The 26,469-nt window shown below is 40.8% G+C and overlaps 1 protein-coding gene across 4 annotated transcripts; it reads right to left on the bottom strand.

Moving 5' to 3' along the window:
- Positions 1–160: 160 nt before the first annotated feature.
- QSOX2 (quiescin sulfhydryl oxidase 2) lies at positions 161–24,205 on the bottom strand. Of its 4 annotated transcripts, none has more exons than XM_085556269.1 (12): positions 23,911–24,205; positions 19,331–19,431; positions 18,113–18,161; positions 16,887–16,996; positions 16,619–16,708; positions 15,210–15,355; positions 14,537–14,680; positions 12,672–12,801; positions 10,738–10,860; positions 9,490–9,640; positions 5,860–6,048; positions 161–3,744 (listed from the first exon to the last, which is right to left on the bottom strand). In XM_085556269.1, the coding sequence occupies exons 1-12, from the start codon at positions 24,191–24,193 to the stop codon at positions 3,194–3,196; spliced, it is 2,067 nt and encodes a 688-aa protein (XP_085412395.1). In that variant the 5' UTR covers positions 24,194–24,205; the 3' UTR covers positions 161–3,193. The 4 variants fall into 4 exon arrangements, with proteins under 4 accessions (XP_085412395.1, XP_085412396.1, XP_077644082.2 ...); XM_085556270.1 differs by having other exon boundaries at positions 16,619–16,703; positions 16,888–16,996; XM_077787956.2 differs by having other exon boundaries at positions 16,887–16,993.
- Between the last annotated feature and the right edge of the window lie 2,264 nt (positions 24,206–26,469).

The raw sequence follows: 26,469 nt of genomic DNA, 5'->3' as shown, positions 1-26,469 counted from the left end.
TTCAGATTCCTCAGCAGCTCCTGAGAAGTCTGGGTTTAAAAATACACCTCCACAGGATGATGGATCTGGTTTATCGTGGACATGTTCATGAGCTGTCCTGGCAATAAAGCTCAGCTCAAAACAATTTGCAAACACAGGTAAAGAGCCAAAACGCATCCACTTTGCCCAAACGTTTGCAGTTTATTTAAACAAGCACATTAATTTACAGTTTAGTACAAAACAGTCACTTTTCCTTCCAAGAGAGGAATGAGACAGTAAAAACCCAATCCAAACAGAACAGACTTGGAAATGTCAAGTTATTGACTTCAAATAAATAGAACATTTAAATTACTGAAATGGTATTGTCACTATTTTCAACACCTCATGTGCAACACCACACCTGGGACTTTTGTTCCCATCCAGCTCTGTGCAGGAACAGCAGGATGGATGCAATGCTGGATACAGAAAATTAGGAGTTCTCACAAATAACTTCATTGGGTTTCTTTAGCACTTGCAGCCTTTGTCTCTCCTGACACATTCTATTCCTTTTATTTTAATATTTCCTATTTGAAAACATCCCAAGAGCAAAGAAAGCTCCATGAATTACAAAGGGCTGAGTGACTGCCCCCAGCACAGCAGGATTCCCACAGGGAAGTGGCATTGCAGGAACACACCACACAAACAAACCCTCCAAGGTTCAGGACGTGGGGCTTGGAGACAATTTTTAAATCAGAGACTTTCCTGGCAGCATCCCCCACGTCCCAGCACAGACTGTATTGTTACAGAGACATAAAATGGTATAATTTGTCATTAGAAAGCCAAAAATAAACCCAAGCAAACCAAGATTTGCTCAAGTGAATTCAAAGTCAAGAAAACCTTCCCAGATGAGGACATTGAAGTGAAAGCCTTGGCTGGCTCACTGGCAAAAGCTGGAGCACCAATATGGACAAGCAACATCTTAATTTCATTAATTTCATACTTTCATAAAGAGACAAAAAAAGCCACTGAAGTTTGAGTATTGATTCATTTTGTTGTTTGCAGCGGGGTTGCAGCAATGTGGAAGTTAAACTTTATTCCAAACCCACATTTGCTGCTTTTTAATGGCAAAATCATCCCTACAAACCTCCAAGGCCTTTTGCTTTCATGTGCAGATGAAAATGAGCAGAATGAGTCAAAGCTTATGAAACCAGGTCTATGTACTTGTTAGAATTCTAAACAACTAATGACTGAATTTCAACTTGAGAATGTGCAATACTGAGAGCAGGAATGAATTAGCTCAACATTGCTGAGCTGGGTTAGTTTTTCCTGGTGTTTGGATTTCCTTTTAAAGCAAAGTGTCCTTGCTGGAGGGCTGAGAACACCCCAAAGTTACCTGATTTTCAAAAGTCAGTGTGGAATCTCCGGGTTTTCCTCTGAATGAGCCTGGCCCTGGGATCTCTCACAGGATTCCAGCCCAAACCCTGCCCTGATGAGCCTGGACCCCCTTCCCCTGAGCTCACCATCACCCTTGTGCTTGCAGGGTGTTTGAAATCCAAGCCCAGCTGCTCCAAGGATGGGAGTCATAAATTCCTAAAGAGGAAAGACCCAGGATGGTTCCTTCTGCCAGAACTCTGGAATTCTGAGGGGCCTCTACGGGCACAGACCCAGCCCCTCTGCAGGAATGTTGGACTGACAGGGTCATGGGAACTGAGATTTCTTCCTCTGACACGTTCACAGCAGCCCCAGAAAGTTGTTCCTCTCTGTGGGTGTTACTGTGATGAACCTCAGCTACAGGGGACAGTGAATCTTTGCACCTCAGTTCTGTCATTCCAACTGGATGCTGCAGAGACCCGTCAGAAAGACTCAATTTTGTGAACAGCCAATATTTGATTATGAAAAAATCACCCTGTGGAGTCTCTGTGCTTTTTTGTTGCCAGGCTTCAAACTTTCTGTGCTGGGGCTTCTGAGGGAAATTAGAGGAGGACACACCAATGGAATAAATCCAGGGAATTGGCCAGGGACTCCTTATTCCTTCTCATGTAACAGAGGAGCCAACAAACCTTCAATTAAATTAAAAGTTGCAAATGTAGAATTGAAAGGAAAAGCCTTTTTATATAACATAATTAATCTGGAGAACTCACTGCCACGAGAAAACATTGAAGCCAAAACCTATTAGGATTAACTAAAGATTAGGTAATGGATAACTAGAACATGCTCAATTACATTGGATAGGATTATAAACTTCACTATCCAGGACGTGAATTATACCCCCCCAGCCAGGATCACAGCAACTCCTACTCCCAAGGATGATTTTGTAATGTTTTTGTGATTTCTTCTCACTGCTGCTCCAAGGACCCCACACTGAGCTGCAGAGGGAACTGGACATCCCAGAATGGGAGAGCTCAGGTTGGAAATACCAAGGGAAGTGTTAATTGCTCTCTTGTGATGGAGAAATTCAACAGAAGAATCTCAGTATTTGTAGATTTTCCAATCTGTTCTGCCACAATAACATAAATCTTGCTGTCCTTCACTAAAAACATTGTTTTCCTTTCCTAGAGTTCATCAGAATTGGTTTCCACCTGGACAACACCATAATTACTTAGCATTCAGAATCAGGCTGCTAGTTGTGCCCAAAACTCTCATCCTAGTGATGACACACACAGATCCTTGTCTGGAATGCACCAGAGAACGGATGAATGATTTGAACATGAAATGCTTCCTACTTTAAATACGTAAATAATATTTCAGAAAGTCACAGAGGTTTAGAATTGATTTAATCAGAAGAGAACTCATGTTTCCTGAAAAGAAACATCAGAATTCCTGCTTCTCCCAGTGAAGCAGCCAAGGTACCATTCAGCACTCGGGGAGGTGAAAGCAGCTCTGGATGAACTAAAAAAAAAAAAATAACACCTGATTTGAAAATACACAAAACAATATCCAATTTCCTTCTCCAGCAGGCACAGCAGATTGCATAATGCAATGTTTACTCTGGAAATGAGTAAAGGATGTTGGTGGGAAGTCATGGAAAAATCTTAACTGCCAAATGCAACGCTCCCGTGCGAGGACATTGACGTGGCCTTGGGCAAAGCCTGGGGATCTCAAGGCCAGCTCCACCTGTTCAGCTGAACGCCTTGGGAAGAAAGGGGCCTGACCCAAGGAATACTGCATATAAAATCCCTGATCATAAATATTAAAGCTGTGTCTGGGAGCCAACAGCCACGTACAGCGAGAACTCCTACACCGAGGAACGGTGAGCCTTCACTTTCCAGCGCTTGGACCTCACCCGGAAAAAAAAGTACATGATCATTAAAAACAAGGATGATGCCACATAGAGGATGACACACAGACTCATGTCTAGGTTGGAAAATCCAATCCCTAGGAAGGACACAGCCTGCCTGGTCCCTTTGAGGCTCACGGATGCAGCTGAGCTTTTGCCGCTACCTTGGACAGGTCCAGGATTTCCCATCGGCTTCTGGAACACCCTGGAGCTTGGATCTCCTGGGTTCTCCTTCTCCTGGAGCTTCTTTTCCCCATTTCCCCCCGAGTTCTTCAGCAGGTTTTTGTCTTTCCCCTCCCTCGTGCCTCCCTGCTCGTTGTCAGCGGGGTCAGTCTGGCTCTCGGTGTATTTGTAGAGAATGTTTTCACTGCTGTAGTGGGACTTCAGGAATTGCAGGACTTGAGCTTCATTCCAGCTGTGCAGCCCTTTGATTTCTTCATGACACGCAGGACAAGTGTCTGGAGTTGGCCACTGAACTTTGGGGAATTTTGGATCTTCAGTCAGATCACCTAATTGGGGGGAGAAAAAATAGAAATGGAAAAAAGTCAGGAGGAATGAAGTGGGAAAGCTGTACCATCAGACACTGCCCAGGGAGTGTTCTGCACTTTCAGTGAGGTTGGCATAAAAAGCCACAGCACAATAATTGAATTAAACAAAGACAATCACAAATTTGGAACTTTTCTCACCAATTCTGACTCTGAACATTTCAAAATACAAACACTAACTCATAATTATTTCCCTTTTCTCACAGTAAAAGCTGCAGCATTTCAATCCCAGCCCCAAATCCTGCAATTGCTGCTTTTAGAAGGCAGGAGCACACAACAGTCTGGGCCCTGCAGGGTTAACCTGAATTATGGTGCAAAACAAACTGCTCTTTTCACTCCTTAATCCCTGTTTTCTGCCTGGTTTGCAAGAGCAGCTCCAAGGGCAGACACCCGGATATTTTCATGTTTCTGTGTTGTGAACCATTCCATCCCAAGCCTGCTTTTCCACAGCTCTGCATCACTACCAGAACAAACATTTGCAGTATTTTAAAAGCCATGCTCATGTTTAAGATGTATTTTTCAGCTAAAAAGCGAGCCTTTAAATATGTAACACTGTATTGAATTAGATCTAATTTTAACATTTCAGATGCTCACAGCTCTGGCCATGTTTCTGAGCTGAATGCTGCAGCTGGTCTCACACTTTGCTCTAAAAACAATATTTTAAAATGTAAATGCACATAATTTTTAGAAAAAAAAAAGCTTCACCTGGTAAAACCCTTAATTTATTAACCTGATTACTACACTAGCACTTAAAATATTTAAAAACAATAATTTTGCATTTTATTCTCATTTTATTATTTTTATTCTTTTTAAAAGCAGGAAACTTCCCCATGATTTTGCATAAAATAGGGATTCAAAAGACATTTAAAAGTATTTGTGTCCTTGATATTTACGAGCAAAAGAGCAAATTGGCTTTTTTATCCTAAAGATCATCCAGCAATCAATTTGTTTCAATAAAAAATGCAGAAACAAAATGTGTTACAGCAAGGTTGCAAACAGAAAACTCCCTGTACTTTGTGTTTTCCTGCCAAAGAGGGAAATGCTGTAAATCCTGTGCATTTCAAAGGAACAGGGAATAATTTAATAGGGCAGAACCATATCCAGGCACCTCCTGACCCCCACCCCAAGGTGTTTTCATTGACCAAACACAATTTTTCACACAGCACCACAAATACAGATGCAGCTTTTAAGGATGAAAATATATCACTGTCCCACAGAGAAATTTTAGCAAACTGAAAAAGCATAATTTAACATTATTATTTATTCCAGTGTGTTTATACTTCTTACTAAAAGGCTGTTTTAGCTGGCTGCTGCATCACCTAAATCAATATCCATGTGAGTTTTCCAATACCTTAATGTTCTAAATAAGTGCATTGCTCCACCACTTGGCAACTCCAAGTCCACAGGAGTTGCCTGTTATAGGAACCAAAATTAGAGGATGTTTTTATTTAATCTCTTATTATTTACTTTTTTTTTTTCTCCTCAGAGAAAGGAGGCAAACTGTTTGTACTCACAACAGTATTTAATTCTTCATAAATCTTGGGAATGCAGCAGGAGCATAATATGAACACAATGCAGCATATTGAAATTGTAACTAATGCTGCATTACCCAGATCCATAACAGCAGACAGGGATTTAGTGCAAAGAGAAACCAATTTTCTTTAGTGCTTTAGTTACTTGATACCTCCATAACAGAATGGATTAAACACAACCAGTATTTTAACAGCACTTTCAGCTGAAAACACAGGGAGCTGGAGGGGGCACAGATTTCATTTATACAGTAATTTTATTTTATTCAGATGCTGATCTGCCAAGAGTTGAGGTTCTTTTATCCTGAGGAAGCCTCTTGTTCAATTGCCATCATTTTCCAAAACGAAACAAAGGCAGGTTTTAACCCTAAACTGCTACAGAAAGAAATGTAATTATTTTTTATCCACTGCTAAGCAGCTGAATTGCTCCTTTGATTTGTACTCCAGAAAGAGCCTCGCCCAGCAACAGGTGACATCTCAGAAGAAGCCAGCTCTGAAAATGATGTTTTTCACTCTCCAAAGCTCTGGCTCAGGAGTTTTTCTCCCCTACCTGCCAGCCTGTTGTTCACCACGTTGTGCTTCTCCCAGAGCCACAGGACAGCCTGGTCCAAGCTTTTCACAGAATCCATGGATTCTTTGGCCATCTCCTCAAAGTGCTGAGCACAAGCCCTGCACCCAAAGAACTGCTGGATGTATCTCCTCATGACCTGCAGCACAATTTGGGGGTTGTCCTCAAGACCTGCAGGACAAGGGACAGACACAGCTCCAACAGCAGGAATTTGAAAGGGGGAGAAGGAAATGAAAAGTTGCTCCATTCTTGTTCCACAGAATTGACACCTGATCTGAAATTAATCACTTTTGCAATTTAGAATGGCTGTCTGCACCAACACACACAACTTATTCAGTCTGTACAGCTGTGCTCAAAGCTACCCTGAACACCACAGTCAAATAGAAGTCAAGTCTAAAGCAAAAGTCTCAAAGTCTACAGCAAAATTTCTCCTTTCAGAGTATCTTAAAATTTGAGGGGAAGACCAAACTTAGTTAATGAAAACCAGACATTATTTTTATCAGACAACATTGTGAAATTGTTAATATGCAAAATACACACTTTCTGTATGCCAGAGCTCCTGTGGAATTAGGGACTTTCTCCAAGCTCTTGCCCAATAACTAAATGAATGTTTATATTATGCATTCACCTCTATATTCATGCCCAGGCACTGAAGTTATGGGGATTTTGCCACTGAAAAATCAAGTCAAACCCCCTCTGGAGAGTCCTGCACAGAGTGCCTGTGAGGGTTGTTTGTTACTCCACAATTCTGAGGAATTAGAGAGCACCACAATCTCATTAGAGTTATTAATTCCATGGCTTTTTTGGCTCTGAATGCACAGAGCAACTGCTGAGCAACACTTTGGAGAATAAACCAGGAATTCCTCCTAAAATAAACACAACCACGTGATTCTTTTTATAACATCCACAAAAAGATAATGGAAAAGAATTATGAATTCAGCAGCAAAATGAGGCCTGCACAGGTTGAGAACTTTGTGGCCTTTCTTGTGTCAGCAGGTAGCTCCTTACATCTCCAAGTGCCTTGAAAAACTAATAGAATTTGTTGAAATCCTAATGGTTTCATCTCTGTCGCGCAGAATTTCCGATTCATGCTTAATTGACCCAGTAAATTATGTCAAAATGTATTTAAAAATGTCCTGTGTGTTACCACAAGCACACACTTGTCAAATTACACACATTTTATGGTGCAGATTGATCAAATTACAGGCTCCTGCTGCTGAACATCACCAGTAATTTACTATTGCTTTGTTTTCTTGGGAAAAAATATCAACAAAACCTGCTCAAACTATCAGAGCACTCATCTGATATAGGAAATATATAAAGATTGTCATCAACACCTCTATTTAGATCAACAGGATTTTCTTAAACACAGCAGCAAAACTAAGTCTTTAAAGCCCAAAAGAATTTCTCCTCGGCCATTCAATATCTGTGATTGAACAGACATGTATAAATAAAAGCTATGAGATTAAAGCAGATTAAATTACTGCATTAAAAGAAAGGCTGGGAAATTATTTTGGAAGTTAAAACGAATTTCAGTAAGAACAGTTTTACCATTTATACTGAAATATGTATTTAGGAAAAACAACAGTAACAAACACAACCAGCAAATTATCTCTTTGTGGAGAAACAAGAGACTCATACACAAATTTAATTTCATCTGTTCTCCTGCGCAATGGTACACCCTTGAAAATTAATTTTGTGAGGAAATCTGTCACATACAGCAATAAATGTTAAAAATGCCAGATAATTTATTATAAAATCCACAAGCCTGTCTTATTCACACCAACACATCCTGTTACCTAAACCCACATTTCTTGTCATGAAGTGTGCTCAGGAAATGATTTCTACAATGATTTTACACATCCTTGGCTGTGAGCAGTTCTGTCCTGAGTTCCCCTGGATCCCTCCTGCTACTCCCACTGCAGGTTCATATTTCCCCATTCAGCATGAAAATGTATCAATAAAACCCAATAAAATCATTTTATCAAGAAAGCCACAGGGAGTTCACCCAGAGTGCCAGGCCCTCGAGCAGAGGGGACGATCAAGAAAAATACATCTGCTTCAGAAAGAAAACAATTGCAAAATGGCTCATTTTGTTTGTTTTTCTCTTATCAGTCCCGAGATGAATCTTCTATTAACATCTGCCATGTATCATTGTGTAATCCTCCTTTTCTCTTTCCTCCCAAACTACTGCAATTCAGGGTAACCCTAATCTTTAAAGTGGACAAGAACCATAAAACCCTACCTGTGGTGGGAAGGATTAGGGAGTACATCATGCTTTTTAGTAGATGGGATTTAAACAAGCAATAAGGAGAGGAAAACCTCCCAAGACATAATCCCACAGTCTCAGACTGACCCAATTCTTTCACCATAAGAAGTGATCATCACATATCTGGCCCGATTTACAGCCAGGGTTAACTGTGCCAAAGAGTTCTCAGGTTCTACAATGTATTTTTAACTTCAGGCTCATGCCTGAAACACATAATTTGAGGGGCAATTTTGTGTAGTTAAATATTAAATTTTTTTTTTTTTTTTAAGATTTAATCAGAAGACTTTAGGACTAAAAGGGGAATTTTAAATTCTGCAGGATCCTGCTGAACAGCTCAAAATCATCCAGCACAAACCCCTCAAACTCACTGGGCAGTGAATGCACTAAATGGAAGAAATTCAATCTACTCCTCCGTGAACAACAAACAAAACAGAAACAAAAGCCAACAACAGAATGATTTGCTATCAAAAAATACCTGTTCTGCAGGAGAATTATTCAGATTTGAAGGATTTTCACTCTGGCTGCAAATACTTGACAAATGTATGGATGTAATGTGAAATGGATGTAATGTGAAATAATAAAATCCTTTTAAACATACAATGAACAACTGGTAAATGGAAAATTTTGGAGTTTTATGATGTCCACGTAGAATTCCCATATTCCTTGGAAAAGACATTTCAAAGGTTTTAAATGAAAACTAAATAGAAGTGTAACCAAACAAAGCACTGTCCTGGCAAGAATAAAAGCCAAATTTTAGCATTAGTGATTCTATTTTCATTGGGTGAGGAGAATAGATTTTATAACCAGCATGTTTCTTAAACAGGAATCATCACCAGAATACTAACACTCAGCTTCACAAGATGCTGCAAATCTAAAAATGAGCAATTTTACAGAGTGCTGGCAAAGTTGTAAATCACTGCAGGGATTAATGACAGGTACATTCAGCTGAAAAAAAAAATAAACCAAAAAGTCATAACATTCAGTATTTAAGAAATAACATTACAGAAGGATCAGCTAATGGCTGTACATCTTTTATAGCTACTGAGTTGTATGGTAAAATCTAATTTTCCTCAAATTTCATTCCCAGTGCAACCTCAGGTAACCTGAACCATTTTCATCCCTTTTCAGGGAGCTCAAAAATTCTTTGTTTGAAATTCTCTTTTTCTTTTCCTTTTTCTGCTTTATTACTCGCAGCTTTAGGGCCACACACTTTATTTAGCACATTTCCAAACCTTCCTGCTGCAGCCAAGCTCTGACCCCTGCTGGTGCAGCCTTGCAGCCGCTCTCCTCCACAAACTGATTCCTTGAGGATTTACACACCAACAAAAATATTTGCTGCTCACCTGTGTTTAGCAAAGCTTTTGGTCTCAGTGCAGCCTGAACGGTGAGGGTATGGAACAGCTTCCAGAGGGAGCAGCTGTAGCCCCTCAGCTCTGGTCTGCTGCCCTGGCAGCCAACCCACTGGACTTTCCTGGGGAGAAATATCCCAGAAATCTGCAAAAAACCAGATGTATTTAAGGTATGTGCTGCTGTTGGGCCTAAATGTATCACTGACTGTGGCAGCACTGCTGATCCCACACAATGTGAAGGTTAACTCATGTTAACCTTCTTATAAAATGCAATTGAGATGATCCAGGGTAAAGAAAAATAAATGACTTTCTGCACTTGTTAATCAGTTCATGCTTCAGGCAAACAAAAATCCTCATGTCTCAGATACTCTGAAGCATCATCATGAAATTCATCCCTTTCGGACAAGATACAAATTGTTTAGTCATTGACATCAAACCTACTAAAATCAGTCTGACAGAGCACACAAAGTAGTTTAACATGTGAAGATTTTAAGAACACAACACACAAAAATATTCCTGTACACTGCCAGAGCTCCAGTTTCTCTGGGCACATCCAAATTTCCCTATTACTCCATAAGGTTTACATGATTTACAGTGTAAAGCCTTAACTGGCTGTAAAATTCCCTATTATTTCTTCTTGGAACAATCACACTCCTAATTCATTGCACCTGAAATGCAGTGCAAGATTTTACTTTCTGAGACTTTTCTCTCCTCTTTTTAGAACACACAGGAGGCTTTCAAATTTCAGACAGAAATAGGGAAGAAATTGTGAAGTTCTGAGCAAAGACAACCCTATGACAGGGCTTTGCTGAAGTGGGATGGGATTCCAGCAGGGAAATCAGAGAGTAGTTTGGGGAAATTCTTCAGGAATAATGCACATTTCACTGGGTTAATTTCCCATCACTTAAACCCTGACCTTCAAGAGAATCCTGCTGACAGCAGGCACAGCAAATCAGAAATATCCTCTGGGAATCTTGCATCCCTGGGGATGACATTAGGGAACAAGTATTGCTGGCTCATTATAAAACCCAGCCAGGATTGCATGTTTCAATTCTCTCATTTCAATTTCTTTATGTGGATGTGGGTTGTTTTTTCCTGCTAATGATTTCACTTTATTTTCATGTTAACCTTCTTATAACTCCATTATGACTGGGGGAGCAGCAGTAAGTGATGTCTTAGACTGATACAGAATCTTATCCTTTCCTAATGCCCTGTTTTATGCTGGAACTGGGAACAGCTTACCCGCATTTTGTTGTTGACCAGATCCAGGATAGCATCATAAGGGATTTTGTCTAATGGAAGGCTCACCAGCCACTCCTGCAAGGTCTCTAACAACTTCACCACAGGCTGACGGCCAGGAAAAAGCTGAGAAAAATAAAAAAAAAAAAAGAAGAAAACATTTGCAAGCACAGATTTCATTAGCAACATGACTCTTTTGGTTTTATACAAACGTTTTTGCCATCTGTAAAATGCTTAATTTTGTTTTTCTGAGGAGCAAATTGTTCTGCTTTCGGTAAAAAGCCAGCTGACACCAGCTTTTGCTTACAAAATCCAACGAGTTTTTTTGTGCAAAATGTTAAAAAGTAAGCAGGCAGGGATGCTACAGAACAACTTGACATTATCTAGGATTTCACATTAAGATAATTCAGTTCAGAATGTTACTCAAAACACCTCAGTGAAACAGAGAGGCTGAAATCCTTCTCATTTTTGGAAGATCAGTCACAAAAATTAATTGCTTTTAATCAGATTTCTGTAAGTTTAGGAGTTATTATCCAGAAGAAGACCTTCCTTTCATGTGCAACAGTGATTTCCAAAGTGATCTGGAATCAGGGACTTCCTTAACTCAGAACTCACAGGAGCCACAGCCTGGCAGATGAGTGTGAGGAACTGCAAATCAGTGGTAAGGCCATTATTTTACAGCAGAAATGCTATTTTGTTTAATAAGGGTTAGAATTATTACAGAATTAAGTCAAGTATCTGCCATTCTTTAGGACCCTTCCAGAGGGAGCAGGATTTCAGTCATGAAAATTCCCCAAACAGGAATCAGAGATCTCTGTGCCTTTGGCCTTTGGATTGACCATCACTATAAACAGGAGAAAAATACAAAATAAATTTTCTAACAGAAACAACTGAAAATATCAATGAGAGAAATGAGGAAAGTGTTACATGACAAAAAAAAAAAAAAAAAAAAAGCAAATAAAGGATAGGACAGGGGAGGTGGAGATGAGCAGGCACCGAAAAGAGAATATTCCCCATTTATCATCAACAGCCAGGGAATCAAATGACATCAGCTGGCCAGGAAGCATAGGGAAGGACAGAGGATGCTTTAGGGATAATATGATGGAAAGATTACCACCACACTTTCTTAAAGAAATGAGGCCAGCTGGAGATTTCTGACCTCTGATGGCTGCAGGGGGGAGCTGGCTGGCTAAGGAACTGTCTGATTTTCAGATAAACCCAGATATTTGGAAATGTTTCATATAGGCCTTATTATTCCCTTAAGAGTTATTAATTCAACACCGTCAGTAAAAATAAAGATATATTGGTCATTTCAGGAAGCTGGCATTATAAAGCAAAATTATTTTAATTTTTTCAAGTCATATCACATTACATGTATTTTCTTCTCATGCAAATGTAACACATAAGCATTTTTAAATTTTAAATACTCAATTACATTCAATAGCTCAGTTATTTTTGAATACCTATTTAATCAAAATCAGTACCTCAATTATATTCAAAATTCAGACAGAAGCTACTAACGTCTCTAAATAGAACAGCATTTGCCAAGTATGCATTAATGAAATCCAAAAGTCAAGAATGAAAAACAAAGGTTGTTTTAATCCCACTGAGTAACAATAGCTACTTATCCTGAAAATCTGATAAATGGACTATATTTACAGTGTTTGTTCAATATGTTGCAGACTACTTAAGCTTTATTTAATTTTGAGCCCCCTAAGGTGAAATTAAATTGCATTTTAACCCTGTAAGTATGTCAGAACAGCAAACAATACCTCAAGAACAGCCTTTAAATAAACCCACCAAACTCTTTTTTAAGCTACTGAGGATGCACACACTCAAACACCGTGCAAGCCATTTTGAGAGACTTATGTCCCACGATAAATTTTCTGGTGGAGTCACTTCATCTTCACAAATAATCAAAGCCCAGAAGTGCCTACCTTGGCAGAGATGGTGACAAAGTCCTTGAAGGTTTTTAGCTCAGCTCCCTCGAGTGCCTTGTGCGTGGCCAGCTCCACCCGGAGCAGGAAATGCAATCCTGACTCAAGGTCAGCCATGTAGAGCCTGGACCTGGAACACAATCAATCCTGGGCTGCTGTGGCAGCCTCCTGCCACCCCTTTCCTCACCACTCAGAGGTAAAATTGATGAGAGGAGGTGACATTAAAACCCCCTCCTCCAGCACTGGTGACCCCACAGCCCTGCCCAGCCTGAGTTTGGACAACTGAGGCACAACCACACATGAGAAAAGTTTTTTTTTAATATATTTGACTGAATTTTTGCCTCCCAGCCAGCTTTACCTTGTGATGAAATTACAGCCCTGGTGTAAGGAAATTACAGCTTCTCTGCTGGGCTGGCCACAAACAGAAACAGGATATGCTCTGAACAACAGGGATTCTGCACAGGGCAGGGGTGCAAACAAGACTGAAAATGTCAGTGCTGGAAAGGACTCAATTAAAAATCCTCTCCCCAGTGCAGCACTTTTGCTGCAGGTCCTTTACCTCCCAGTTAAAACACAGCAGCTCTCAAGACAAGAGTTCTGACAGGTACAAGTAAACCATATAAACCAAATAAAACATTTTCCAAGTTCCTTCTCACAACCAAATATCTTCATAATTAAACTTGCTTTGCAAAGTACAAATGCATCAGGCACACAGCCCCAGCTTTCAATGCTTTTCAGGCAGTGTGAGACAGAGCAATGGAACTGAACAAACAGAAGTTCACAGAGTTCATGCTTCTTTTTAGAATTCAGCAGCACTATTGTTGCTAAAAAACAGAATTAAAAAACAATCATTGAAAAAACTGGCTGCTCCCACCTCCTAAATAACATGCAGGAAAGAACATATTAAAAGACAGAATCATCTATAATCACATATACTACAACTATAATTTAATTTAAGCCACAGACTTATTCTGAATTTATCTCCTTAATTAATTATGTACTCACTTAAGTTATAAAAACCAGCAAAATTCTGCTTCAAGTTTCTTAAATAAAGAGACATCCACATGAATGCAGGAGGCTCTCCAAAAGGATCCTATTTAGAAGATACTTGGAGTGGAGATTCATGTCAACAAGATTTTGCCTTTCTGGAAAGCAGCTCAATTTAACTAAGTTGTTTTGCTAACTGAATGTTCCATATAAAGTATTTTATAATAGTCACTGAAAGAAGATGACACTAATAGTGTCCATGAAAGGAAAATAAGTATTATATTAAAGCACTCAGTCCCACATCTTTTCCATCTAAAGATGCTGAGGGATTATCTCTCTGCAAAGGCTTTGCATCCTTCTCTCAAAGAGGGAAAGAGGGTGAAGATAAACCTCAGAGGATTTGGGGTGATAAACATCTTTTACAGTGACTTTATTATTTGCTATTATACTTGCATTTGACAAGCCCTTTTCAGTGGGCACTGTTGCACTATTGCACACACAGAGAATTTCCTACAGAAATGTTACAGCTTGGTATTTTACCATGTATTTTTTCAGGGACGCTGATCACTTCTTTCAGGTAGTGGGTGTTAAGTCCTTGGTATTTTCAAGGCAATTGAATATTTCACAACACTTCTGGTAAAAACATTCTTTCCAGAGCAGTGCAGACATTTGCTGCTACAACCAAAATACCTCAGTAATTTCACCTGTGAATTGTTTGAAAAACTGCTCACAACTGAACTGAATGGAGTGAAATGAAGTAAAATATGGAACTGCACTAGGATTTTATAATAAATTACGGCACAGCTTCCCACGCGGCAGGAAAAAGCTGCAGGTAATTCTTAATAACCAAATTTATAAAAATCAAGGGCATCACTTACTTATCAAACTCTTTCCACACCTTGATTTCTGTGCTCTCCTCTTTGTTTTCTGGAGCAGGCAGCTGCAGTGGCAAAAGGAGTTTTTTCCTTACACCTGGCAGTGACTTCAAATATGAAGAAAAGAAAGACCGTAGAGGCTTCAAACTGCACATGGACAAAGACAGATCACTTTTAATCTCAGACTAAGTGAATGTGCAAAGCAAATAACTGTATTTATAAAATAAGCTATTCACTTTGGTTTATGTTTTACAGTCCTAGTGCAGCATGGCCTGTCTAGATAAAAAGTGAAAAGAAATAACGTTCAATTTATGAATAACAAATCATTCGGATTAGAGGTGTGAAATTCTGTTCAAAATAAGAACAAATACTAATTATCCAAATGTCAGTTCATCTTACACAAGAAATGTTTTTTTTAAGAACTTTGATGCTTCATATATTTTTTCCACTTATATTCTAAAGTTTTCTTCCTTCCAGAAGTATCAGAGTAATAAACTGGAGCTAGAAATAGGCAACAGTGATTAAGTAAAAGCAGTATTAGGTCTTTCATTGATAATATAGGGAACACACAAGTTCAGGCAGTAGAATGTATTGATGAGGTGTCAGGACATCAAATCCTGACATTTTTATAAGTTAAGTGAACCTCCCCATAAGCCTCTGACAGATAATTACTTACTTGTTAATTAATCCATGGCTGCCATTGGGCTGTATCAGGTAGCATGAGGGGACTGAGGTGACCCCCAGTTTCTCCAGGAAAGGTTTATCAAAATTCAACGCTCTCCTCACCACGATGTTTTCATACTGGACCAAGTCTAAGATAACCTGGGTAACGAGAGGATGCCATGAATTATACATTGTTCAAGGAATAGCCAATCTTGCAGGACAAGACACATAAACAGGTGAAGTGCATCATCCTTTAAGGGCATCATTAAGCTGTTTGCAGGAAGTGCAGCTATGGCTGCTCTGTGCACACGAACAACTTCACTTAGAGAGATTTACTCTTCTTTAGAAATTATTACTTCTATCTTCCTTTTTCTTTATTTTATTTTTTCTTGGTCTAGTCTACTCTTTTCATCCTTCCTTCCATCGGTGATAACATATGGCCTCCTTTTCTTCAACTGTATGGGAAGGTTTGTCCATTTTGTCTTGTGCTGTAAACTTGAAAACAATGCTATTTTCTGTTCCACTAAACTATTCTATAAAGCTCAAATACTACATAACACTAACAAACATTTTTTATCCTGAAAGTAGACTCCACTTTGTGTTAATCAAATTACTCTCTCTTCCCCTCTAACTGCGGATAATAAACAATAAGATAAAAAGCTGAGGAATTTATAACCTTCACATTTCTTCAGTAATGCCCACCTGCATCACCACAGCAGTTCCCAGAAAACAAATCCTGATTCCAAAGTGATCCCCACATTTGGCAGCACAATCTCCTCCACTCACGACACTGGGCCACCTCAGCATCAAATCTAATTAGAAACATTTTGCAGACACTGGATACTTCCACACAGATTATGCTTGGATAATTATGTATTTTTTTTTTTCACTTATCCTACATCTTAGCAGGAAGAGAAAAGTAATATTTGTCTGAGCTAACAACAGGCTCACTGGGTGGGGAAATGATGCCCAATCAAATATTTTATTGGAAAGCAAAACCTAAAGACTTCAACTTCCTCTGTGTTTCAGAACTGGATAAATAATTTTATGCTACCGTCTTAATTTCCCAAAATTTATATGTGAAGAAAGGGAACTGGAGAATTTAGATTATTACAAACAGTTATCCAGAAGACTGAGTACTAAAAATGGTTCTCTAGTAGCAACAAAACAATAATGTAATCTGGCAATATTTTTTTTGTGATCTATAAGATACGACATCACTTTCTGTTGTAAGCAAGTTCCTCTGCGTGAGTGAACACCACAGCCCTGTAAAATCCCTGCGTTTTATGATCCTCCAAACACGTGTGACCTGCTCTAGTGCTGCATTCAGGGAGCTGTTGCTTGGCTAAATAAGCTCAAATCCAGCTGGTTTATGGTGGCATCCACTCACAGTCCCTCTGTCCCTCGCAAGTCCCACGTTACCTCTCGGCCCACGTAGGAGCTGTTGCTCTCAAACACAATGGCTGTGTAGTGGTGGCTGCTCTTGTCAAAAAGAGATGGGAGATCACTGGAAAAGAAAAGCAATTTAGCACAGAATGTAATACACCCACTGTTACTCATGGGATTTCCCTTCACAATCCAGCAGAACTGGTATTAAAAGAAAAATATTTTAAAATATTTTTAGTTTTCTACAGTTTATTTAATTAACTGAGTAAACAGAGAGCAGCTACAGTTGAAAATAAGGAACTTACAACACTGGATCCAGTGGTGGGCAAGCAGGAGGTCTCAGCTCCTGGGAATGGTTCTGGAGGAAGTCAATCATCATCTGACGAAGTGTTTGCAGCTCTCGATCTGCTCCTGCTGGGAACAGGTTCCAAAAAAACACAACCCTTCAGAAAACTGAGAAAAAATGACTCACATGAAGGTTTGCTGTGCATGCTTTTCTGTGTCATTTTTTTGCTTTAAATTCAGACTTAAAACTTAGCATACTATTTGGCAGAAGAAAAGGAACTAAGGATTTTGTTGTAGGATTTCATTTCAATGTTGCTGCGAGATCATATTTAAAAGCTGTCACCCCACCCTAAAATTAACAAAACCTCAAGATTTTTTTCAAATGTATCCATCTGCCTGCCTTGTTGATTTTTTTCTTCAAACAATGCTTAATTCTCAATGTGAACATTTTCACAGCAGTTGCTGTGGGCAACTTCAGCAAGATAATAACCACAAATTAAAATCTGCCAAGATGTATCATTCCTACCAAATGGGGAGCCCACAAAGCCATGGAACAAGAGGAGGAACTAACTTAAGTGTGAGAATATTTTATTTGCTTTAAAAAAAAAACACATTAAAAAGCAGAAAATACTTTAAATGCCCAAGAGGTAAAACTAAGGTTCTCTTGTGCAGGAAGGGTTAATGGTGCAGGTGGTCTCTCCTCTGACCTTTGGCCTTTTAAATGTTCATCCATGGAAAGGGACAACATTACTTTTGTCCCAGACAAACCACCTCAAGCTGTGATCCTGACAAACCCTGGGATAAGCCTATTTTCAGGGAGTCACCATCTGAATAGGGGCTCTCCCAGTGCACCTCAGGATGCCTGGAAAGTGGCTGAGGGATCAAAAGTCAGCACTGAGCAAATTGGATCTCGTGCTGATGAGGAGTGTGGTGGGGAAAAAAGGGATTAAAAAACTAACAAGCCATTGTTAATTGTTAAAAATGAACAATTTGTGAAAATTATGAGCTACATTAAAAAAAAATTAACGTGATTCCTAAGTTTCTTGGAGAAATGTTTTGCCTGCTTAAAATTCTGATTAGCACTTCATAGAGTACTTGAAATATTCTGTCTTAAAGAGTTATTTAGTGTCCACCCCACCCCTGTCCAAAGGAATTGACAGGCAAGGGGATTTTGCTGGTTGTGTGACACAGCCCTGGCTGACAGGAAAACTGCTCTGGGAATTTCTCACAGTAAAATGTTCTTACCTTGGTAATTTTCTCCAGTTGTGAACTGCTTTGTAAATGCTTTGAAGTACTGTGTGGGAGAAGAGAAAAGTCACTGTATCAGACAAAAAAGCCCAGTTTAAGGACAAAAATGGCTTTCAAGAGTTTTTTACTTTCACAGCTCTAACTACAAAATATTTTTATTTATCTGCTCAGGAGACAGTTTTCCCTCTTAGCCTGAGAGCTCCAAAAAGCTGCTTCTCACCTACCTGAGGGCTAGAGGAAAATTACTTTAATGCATAATTCAATGGTGTGTATTGATCCTGCACTGCAAACATTAACCCAAACACAAATGAACTGATCACCAAACCAGTGCTACCAACTGTGTGTGTACTTGGAACACTATTCACATTTTCCCAACTCCCTCCAGTGGTTAAACAGGAGATCTAAGGGAGCTTGGCTGCCTTCTGCTACAAAAAAATAACATGGAAAAGATTCAGTGTTTAATAAAGAGGATATAACAATTTACACTTAAAACTTTTGAAAGTAAAAGAAAATAAAAATATTTGTTTTATTATCAGGATAAAAGATCACAAATCCTGCACTGAAATGTTTCCTGTTCCCTCTCCTGTCCTCAAAACAGTTTATTCAATTCTCTCCATCCACCACATTTTGCTCATACTTAATAATGTGATTAATTCAAGCTGACTGAGAAGGTAAAAATTGCATTTATACTTTAAAATGAACAATGGCAGATACTTTTGGCTAACACGGCATTCTCTTTAAAAGGCACTTTAAGCATTCTATTATGAAAAATATTATAAAATTAATCACAAAAATAGCAAAGGATATATCAAGAGTAATTTTTTAATTGGTCATGCAATCACTGTTTTCATGATGCAATTTCAATGTGTTCCCTTTACTTTCACACACCAAAACGAAAAACATTATCCTGTAATTCTGAATTTGAAAAATATTTATACAAATGGTTATTATCTAATAAATCTATTGAAGCTAGGGGTTATATACATATAATAACATACTTTACAGAATTTTATCTTCTTTCAATATCAGAACTGAATTACTGCTCAAAACAGCTATATCAGCTCTTGCATTCAGCAAAACCCCCTCCAATTAATCTTTTATCAACTCTGCAGTTTTCTCAGCAAAGCAAAACTCCAGCTACAGAACAATGAGTTACACAGTTTAGTTACTAGAAAACATGCATCATTTGCCTAAAGCAGGATGTTCTGCACTTACCCTAAGAGTTGGGTAATAGTGAATCCCATATTCTTTGCACGTCTCATAGTTCCCTTCTTCCCCACAGTCCAGCACTCCAACTCTAATTGCAGATTCCCAGTCTGCAAACAAAGATATCTTTCAATTTTCAGCAGGAGTGACCACAGATCCCAGCTGATGAATTACCTTGCTTCCCATGGAAACCAGCAACAGGACTCTGAGATTCCACTGGCATAAAAATCCAGCCCTGGGTCGATTCTCATTGCCATTCATTTCCATCCCCCAGTGTAATACAATCTACTGATTTTTAAAATAACTAAAACCTCCCTGTTTTTCTTGGCTGCAGCAGTGTTTTCCATGCACCTGAACAAGAGGAATCTCAGCACACAATGCAGCAGATCCAGTGGTGAATCCAGGAAGATGAAATCAGGGCCAATCCAACACTTGCAAGGAATTGGATTGAATTCCTCAGCTTTTCCCATTAGCTGTGCTCATAAAATAGAGCCTGCAGAATTCATATAACTGAATAAAATTCATCCAACAGTTACTCATCCACATGGCTGTCAATTACAAACCCATAAATTTGATGTACCTTGTGTTAGAGCTTTTTTAACAAGCTGGTTTTTTTCCAACTTACAGTTTTCTGAGAGGCCTCAAAATTACACACAGCCCCAGCTCATGTAGTGTCTGCTGAAAGCTGTATTTTTCTGACAGCATTGCTCAGAGATATATTAGTTATACTCCAAAAAATACCTGAGTTTCAAGTAGAGTGTTTAATAGTTGAGTTTAAGCATCACTCTGACTTTCCTTTATAGCAATAATCACGAGAGGTCAAGGATTTCCACAAATATGCTTAAATAACTTCAATAAAAGCTTTTAACTAACAGCTTTTTCCTTCTATTTTTGCTGGGAATTTATCTTTTTGAGCTAGGCTCTGCTGCAGCAATCACTTTAAGGAAGAACCACTCCAAGACAATCCTTAGACAGTTCCTTTATAAAGCAAAGTTAAATCAAACCAGCCGTGGGCAGAATTTGAAGATCCCCCACAATTACCAATAAGTTTTCAAAAGCATTAAAATTAAACCTGCTTTTATAGCAAAGAGCATGAAAGCTTCATCAAGTTCAAGAGCTGATGGACAGTTCTGGTCTGTGAAATTTAGCTTGACCTTTACTTGTGTTTGGAGGAGGCCAGGGCAGCTGATGGAGAGGTTTGTGCTGAACATGCCAAGAGCTGAGCGGGCACCAGGAGAGCCCTCAAACACGCTGGAGCAGATGGGCACCCATTCACAGCAGCACAAAGGACACGACAGCCCATTTCATCAAATAAAATGCAAAATACAACAGAAAAGTTTGGCTTCTGGTTATCTCCTTCATTCAACTTCCACCACTCCTCCTCCTTTTTCCACCTGTCTGGATCCTCCTCCTCGCCATGAATGGGAGCTCTCTGAACATAATGCAAATAACCCCGCACAACAAAGCAGCCCCACCCCAGTTAAACACTCGGGTTAAAGAGCACCAGCTGGGATGTGCTGCTTAGCATTCCTGTTGCTGGAAATTGAGCTTTTCCTTTCCAAGGGATGCCAGAGTTGCTGGAGTGCACAGCCAGCACTCTAGAGTTACTGCGTTACTGCAGCCTGGGCTGGCTTTTTTTTAAAGGCTGATTAATTTTAAATTAGCATTAGTGGTTTTGGAATACTGACTCACAAGCGATGGGAAAGAGGCAGATGAGGGATGCATTAACCAACACAATCTCTGTTTATGCTAAACAAGCTGCAGTGGATGAGGGCTGTGTTGGACAAACTGGAATCCTGCAGGTGGGTCAAACCTCCCATGTGAGAAATGCCAGAGGATTGAGCAGTGAGTTACAAGGAATTCACTTCCTTTCCATAAACCTGGGTGTTTTCCATCAGGAAGTTTCAGTCAGGGAGGCAAAAGGCTCATCACATGCACCTCTCTCTCACAGCTACTTGAGAGCTGTCTATTTTCACATTTGGCTGTTTCCTGAACAAGGTGATTGCAGTTCCCCACCAAATGTGTTCAAAGAACAGTTTCTAGCAGGAAGTCATTATTGCTGGATTTGAAACAAAACCTGCTAAATCTGGACAGTTACTCCAAATCCTGAGGAGTGAATTGATTCTGTGTATAATTCACAGGTTGTCCTATGTGGGATTTCCAAGCGTTTGTTACTACACTTAATTCCAGCCTGTGGATATAGACTTAATCAACTTTTAGACAGAAAAAGGATAATTAACTCTAATGGCCACTTTGGCCACTGCCAAAATGTGTGATCAGGAAAGCAGCAGCACTGATTGAGCTCAAAGCCTGTTCTGAGAGGGAGTATCAAAATAAAAACATAAATTACACAAAAGCAAGCACTGATCCTATATTTTAGGAAGATTATGTTCTGCTGTGAAGTCTGCAATGGTAGTATTGCCAAGATTTAACAAATGAGAAACAAAATTAAAATTAGGTCTATTAGCACAGGCCTTTATTTGGACAAAGTTGTTGCACTAATTCAACTGGAATTTGTTTGGACACCAAATCAGCAAACATAACCCAAATGATTTAGGAGTTCCCTAATGTAAAACCTTAATATCCAACAGATGAGTAAATATCTTTGAAAAAGAAATGTTGAGACAGATTAAGTGGGCAAAATGTTTTAGGTTTGGTTTCTTTGATGAAGCTACCAGTGAAAAGTGTGACTGTTCTCAGTCTCCTAAAATCCACTCATCCAACCTGAAAATGGAAACATTTGGCTGACAACACCAAAAGCCAATAGCATTTGCTGTTTGTGCCAATGTTCACAAACATTCAAAATCCACTTTCTAAATGAAAGTTTTCATAAAAACTCAATGGATTAAAGGAGAGAGGCCTTTAACTGATTGCAGTGATACAAGTGTATAACAGCATCTGCAGGTGAGAAAGAAAATATGTATTTGAAGAAGTCTTTGCAAGTTACAAAGGCATCACACTGCTGTAATCCTACCTAAATCCCTGTTTTATTTTGACCAAAGCTCTGGCCAGTTTGGGCTCTTCATGCTCTCCACTGCTGTGCTCAAAGACCTCCTTGTTACTTCAGAGGAGAAGATCTAATATTATTTTGGCCACGAGCAGATTAAAGCAGGAGAGGAAATGTTACATAAACTTATGCAAATTAAACAGAAGAAAGTTACTGGTTTATAAACAAACCTTCCATGCAAGTAAGGAGCATTTGAAGTGCTCTGGAAACCACGACAGTTCTGTGTGTTTCTCTGCTTTTGAGCTTTCGCTCATCAATCACAATTCCTCAGCGTGTGATGGACCTATTTTAATGTGGGTTTCTATTTCCGTAGATCTAAATGTACACCTAATAATTCACCTTCATTTCACGTGAGCTGTTAACGCTTTTCAGAGTGTCACAGAACAGCCAGAGCTCGTCAGCTCCTCTCAAAGTGAAACCATGAGTGCATTAAAACTGTTGTATTCATCCTGGAAACATCTCCTGGGTGAAATGTGAATTAAGAGCAGTTTAAAAGCCTTTTCACTGCTATATTAAGCATATTCCTACAAATCTGATCTCAGGTTTCCTCCCCAGCAGAAGTACTGAACTTTCATTGACACCTCAGGGGCCTCCTTGTTTCCTTACATCTGCAAATAGAGTAAAACTCTTCAGCACGTGCCAAAAAACCTGAGCAGGCTAAGAGACAGCAAGGCAGGTCCCTCGGGATAAGCTGCAGATGCCACGATTACTTTTAAAGTCACTAATTGATATATCTGAAAACCTGATTCTTACTTTGCTTGATTTTTATATTACTTTCTGGTGGTTCTTTTCCCCCTTTGAGTCCATCCACATTACATTGAATTTGCAAGATATAAATCAAGTGTGTGCACGGCCTCTCCAGTACCACAGTATTTTTTGCTTATCTTCTGAAACAAGCTGCTCTTAGAAGATAAACATCATGCCTTCAAGAGTTCAGTGTTCACAGGGCCACTTACATATAAACCACACTGCTGTGTGCATGCAATGTAATGTTTTATGCCTGGATTCCTTCAAAACCTTTAATTTGGAGGTGTGCTTCCACCATCCACCTCTTGCTCTGTCCCATGTGCTACTTTGGCTGTGTGGCACCACCAGAGCAGGGGATGATGATGATGCTCACACTCCAGAGAAGGAGATGAGGGTGATGGATGAGGATGATGGATGAGGGTGATGCTCACACACCAAAGCATCACCAGAGCAGGGGATGAGGGTGATGCTCACACTCCAGAGCAGGGGATGAGGGTGATGCTCACCCCAGAGCAGGGGATGAGAGTGATGCTCACCCCAAAGCAGGGGATGAGGGTGATGCTCACCCCAGAGCAGGGGATGAGGGTGATGCTCACCCCAGACCAGGGGATGATGGTGATGCTCCCACGCCAAGGCACACGGCTCACACAGCCGCCGGGCACACGTGGCACGGCCCGCAGGTGACACAGCGACCGAGGCCCCGCGGTCCCCCAGCCCAGCGCCCCTCGGGCACCCGCGGCCCTGCACCGGCCCCGGGAGGCCGCGAAGGGCCGCGGCACAGCGGCACAGCGGCCGGGCGGCGGGGCCGTGCGCGGGGACCCGCTCCGAGCCTCACCTTTGACGTCCCCCGCCAGCGCTCGCCAGGTGGGCGCGAAGGCGATGCAGTGGCCGCAGGACGAGCTGTAGAACTGCACCACCCAGGCGGCCGAGGAGTTGAGCAGCGCCGGCCGCACGGAGCTGGCCGTCAGCACGGTCAGCGGGTCGTGCCCGGGCCGGTACAGGCGCGCCGTGGCGGCGGCCGCCAGCAGCACCAGGAGCAGCACCGGGAACGGCAGCGGCACCGGGAGCGGCGCCGGGAGCGGGAGCAGCGCCCGCCGGCCCCCGCCCGCCGCCGCCATGTTGGGACGCGCGAGAGGGGCGGGGCGGGGCCGCGCCATAGCAACGCGCCCGCCATGGCGGCACGGCCTGAGGGCAGCGGGCCCCGCGCCCCTCAGGGGAACGGCGGGCGTCCCGTGTTCCTTGGCGGAGCCGGGATCGCCCGTGTTCCCGAGGGGACCGGGAACACGGACCGATCCGTGTCGTCTGAGCGGATCGGGAACCGTGCCGTGTCCCCTGAGGGGAGCGGGGATTGTCCGTGTCCCTGACGGGACTGTCCGTGTCCCTCAGGGAAGCAGGGACCGTCCGGTGTCCCTGAGGGGGGCAAGGACTCTCCGTGTGCTCTAAGCGTTGCAAAATAGAGAATATATAAATTTTTTATTAAAAAATAATGTTCTTTGATGTTTGATTCAATCCGTGAAACAGAGAGCGACCAGCAAACTCCAAGCGTTAGAAAAGCGCTCGTCACTCAGGTGGCCAAGCACAAGAACAGGTTGCCCAGGAAGGGTTTGGAGTCTCAGAGGGGATATTCCAGAGCCATCGGGACACGGTCCTGTGCCCTGTTTGGAGTTTCCCTCACCGGGGATATTCCAGAGCCATCGGGACACGGTCCTGTGCCCTGTTTGGAGTTTCCCTCACCGGGGATATTCCAGAGCCATTGGGACACGGTCCTGTGCCCTGTTTGGAGTTTCACCGGGGATATTCCAGAACCATCCGGACACAGTCCTGTGCCCTGTTTGGAGTTTCCCTCACCGGGGATATTCCAGAGCCATCGGGACACGGTCCTGTGCCCTGGGATAACCCTGCTGGACCAGGAGCTTGCACTACCGCACCCATTGTAGTCCCTTCCTGTGTTTCCCATTCTGGCCTTCTGTGAGATCACTCGCTGGCCAAATTGATGTGATCATTTATATAGAAGGAGAAGTTTTAACTTCACGAGTCTTCTCGCTGAGCAGAGATGAAAGCAGGGCGGCCTTTGGGTCAAGAGCTCTTTCATCCCTGAGTACCTCTCTCAGCAGGGAAAAGCCTCTCTCCTCAAACTGAAGCTCTGATAAAAGGCTGTGTGTAGGTGGTTCGAGAGATGCTCTGTCCTTTCCACAAATTCAGGATGAGCACCAGTAATGGATCTTAGCACCTTTTCACTCTGGCCAGTATGGAAGTCTTCTTTAATTTCTAAATACAGGCTCAAGAATTTTCATTACCTTAATGAGAAGCAGAAACCCAACAACGTCCCCAGAGAAAGGTTTCAGAGGATTTTAAAATTCAGATAATGAAAGACTAAGGTCTCTGAAAAGATAATTCTTGCTTCTATTGCTCACAAACACTTCTTTTAATCCTTGAAGAGCAAGTAGGGAACAAAAGGGTTTAAATTATTACTTCAGGCCCATCAGGGGAGTTCAGGGTTAGAACTTAATTCATCATTGCTTGTGGCCAACAACCCACAAAAAGAACAAGAATAAAATTCTGCTACTTTTGCCTTTTCCTGACCCTTTCTTTGATTTGACCATTAAATCTAAAATGGTTTAGACACATATCTGTTGATCCATATCCACAGCTACAATCTAAATGGTTTCTTATATCATATTCCCAGTATTGGGGTTTTCTCTATTTTTTCTGGGTACAGCAAGCAACAAAATAGATGGTTACAATAGCAAAGCCCAACTGCTTCCAAGAATTGAAAAAACTTGTAGCAGCTGCTAATTAGGATTTTAAAAATCTGCAGTGCCTAAGATATTTTAGAGCACTTTTTATTTGGAAGAATTGTTAAATGTATGAAGATGAAAGAGATGGATTAGAAGAGAATTAAATGTAGGGTTTAACTGAGAAATAATCATTTTCTATGAAAGATAATGACTCCTCTTGAGGCTAGTATCAAGATTTATTGACCCAGGAGGTTAATATTGATCAAACCCAAGGCAAACAAAATATTAGACCTTGAAGGAGAGTAATCTTGATATTGAAGCCTTGCCACTGAGTGAACAGGTCAATATATCTGGGTGCCAGAATCTCAGGGTTTGAACACAGAATGGTGGAGGATATTAAACACATCTGACATGCTCTGTGTACACACTTTTTATTCTCATCTTTATTTTATAACTGTGTCCTTCCCTGTAGAGCACCATGTAAGGGTTCAGGCTTCACTCACAACCCTCATTGCAAATCTGATGTGTCTCTGCCTCAGGTCCTTCAGCTATTTATTCATATTTAAGTGATATTTTTAATGGATTTCATTCCAAACATAGGGATCCTGCTGCTGCAAAACCAGAGTGAGAATAAACTGAAAAACCAGAGTGCTGCA

This window comes from Lonchura striata, chromosome 17 (genome assembly GCF_050655825.1).
Source record: "Lonchura striata isolate lonStrDom1 chromosome 17, ASM5065582v1, whole genome shotgun sequence".
NCBI lineage: Eukaryota > Metazoa > Chordata > Aves > Passeriformes > Estrildidae > Lonchura > Lonchura striata.
This window is presented reverse-complemented; position numbering and strand designations above follow the sequence as displayed.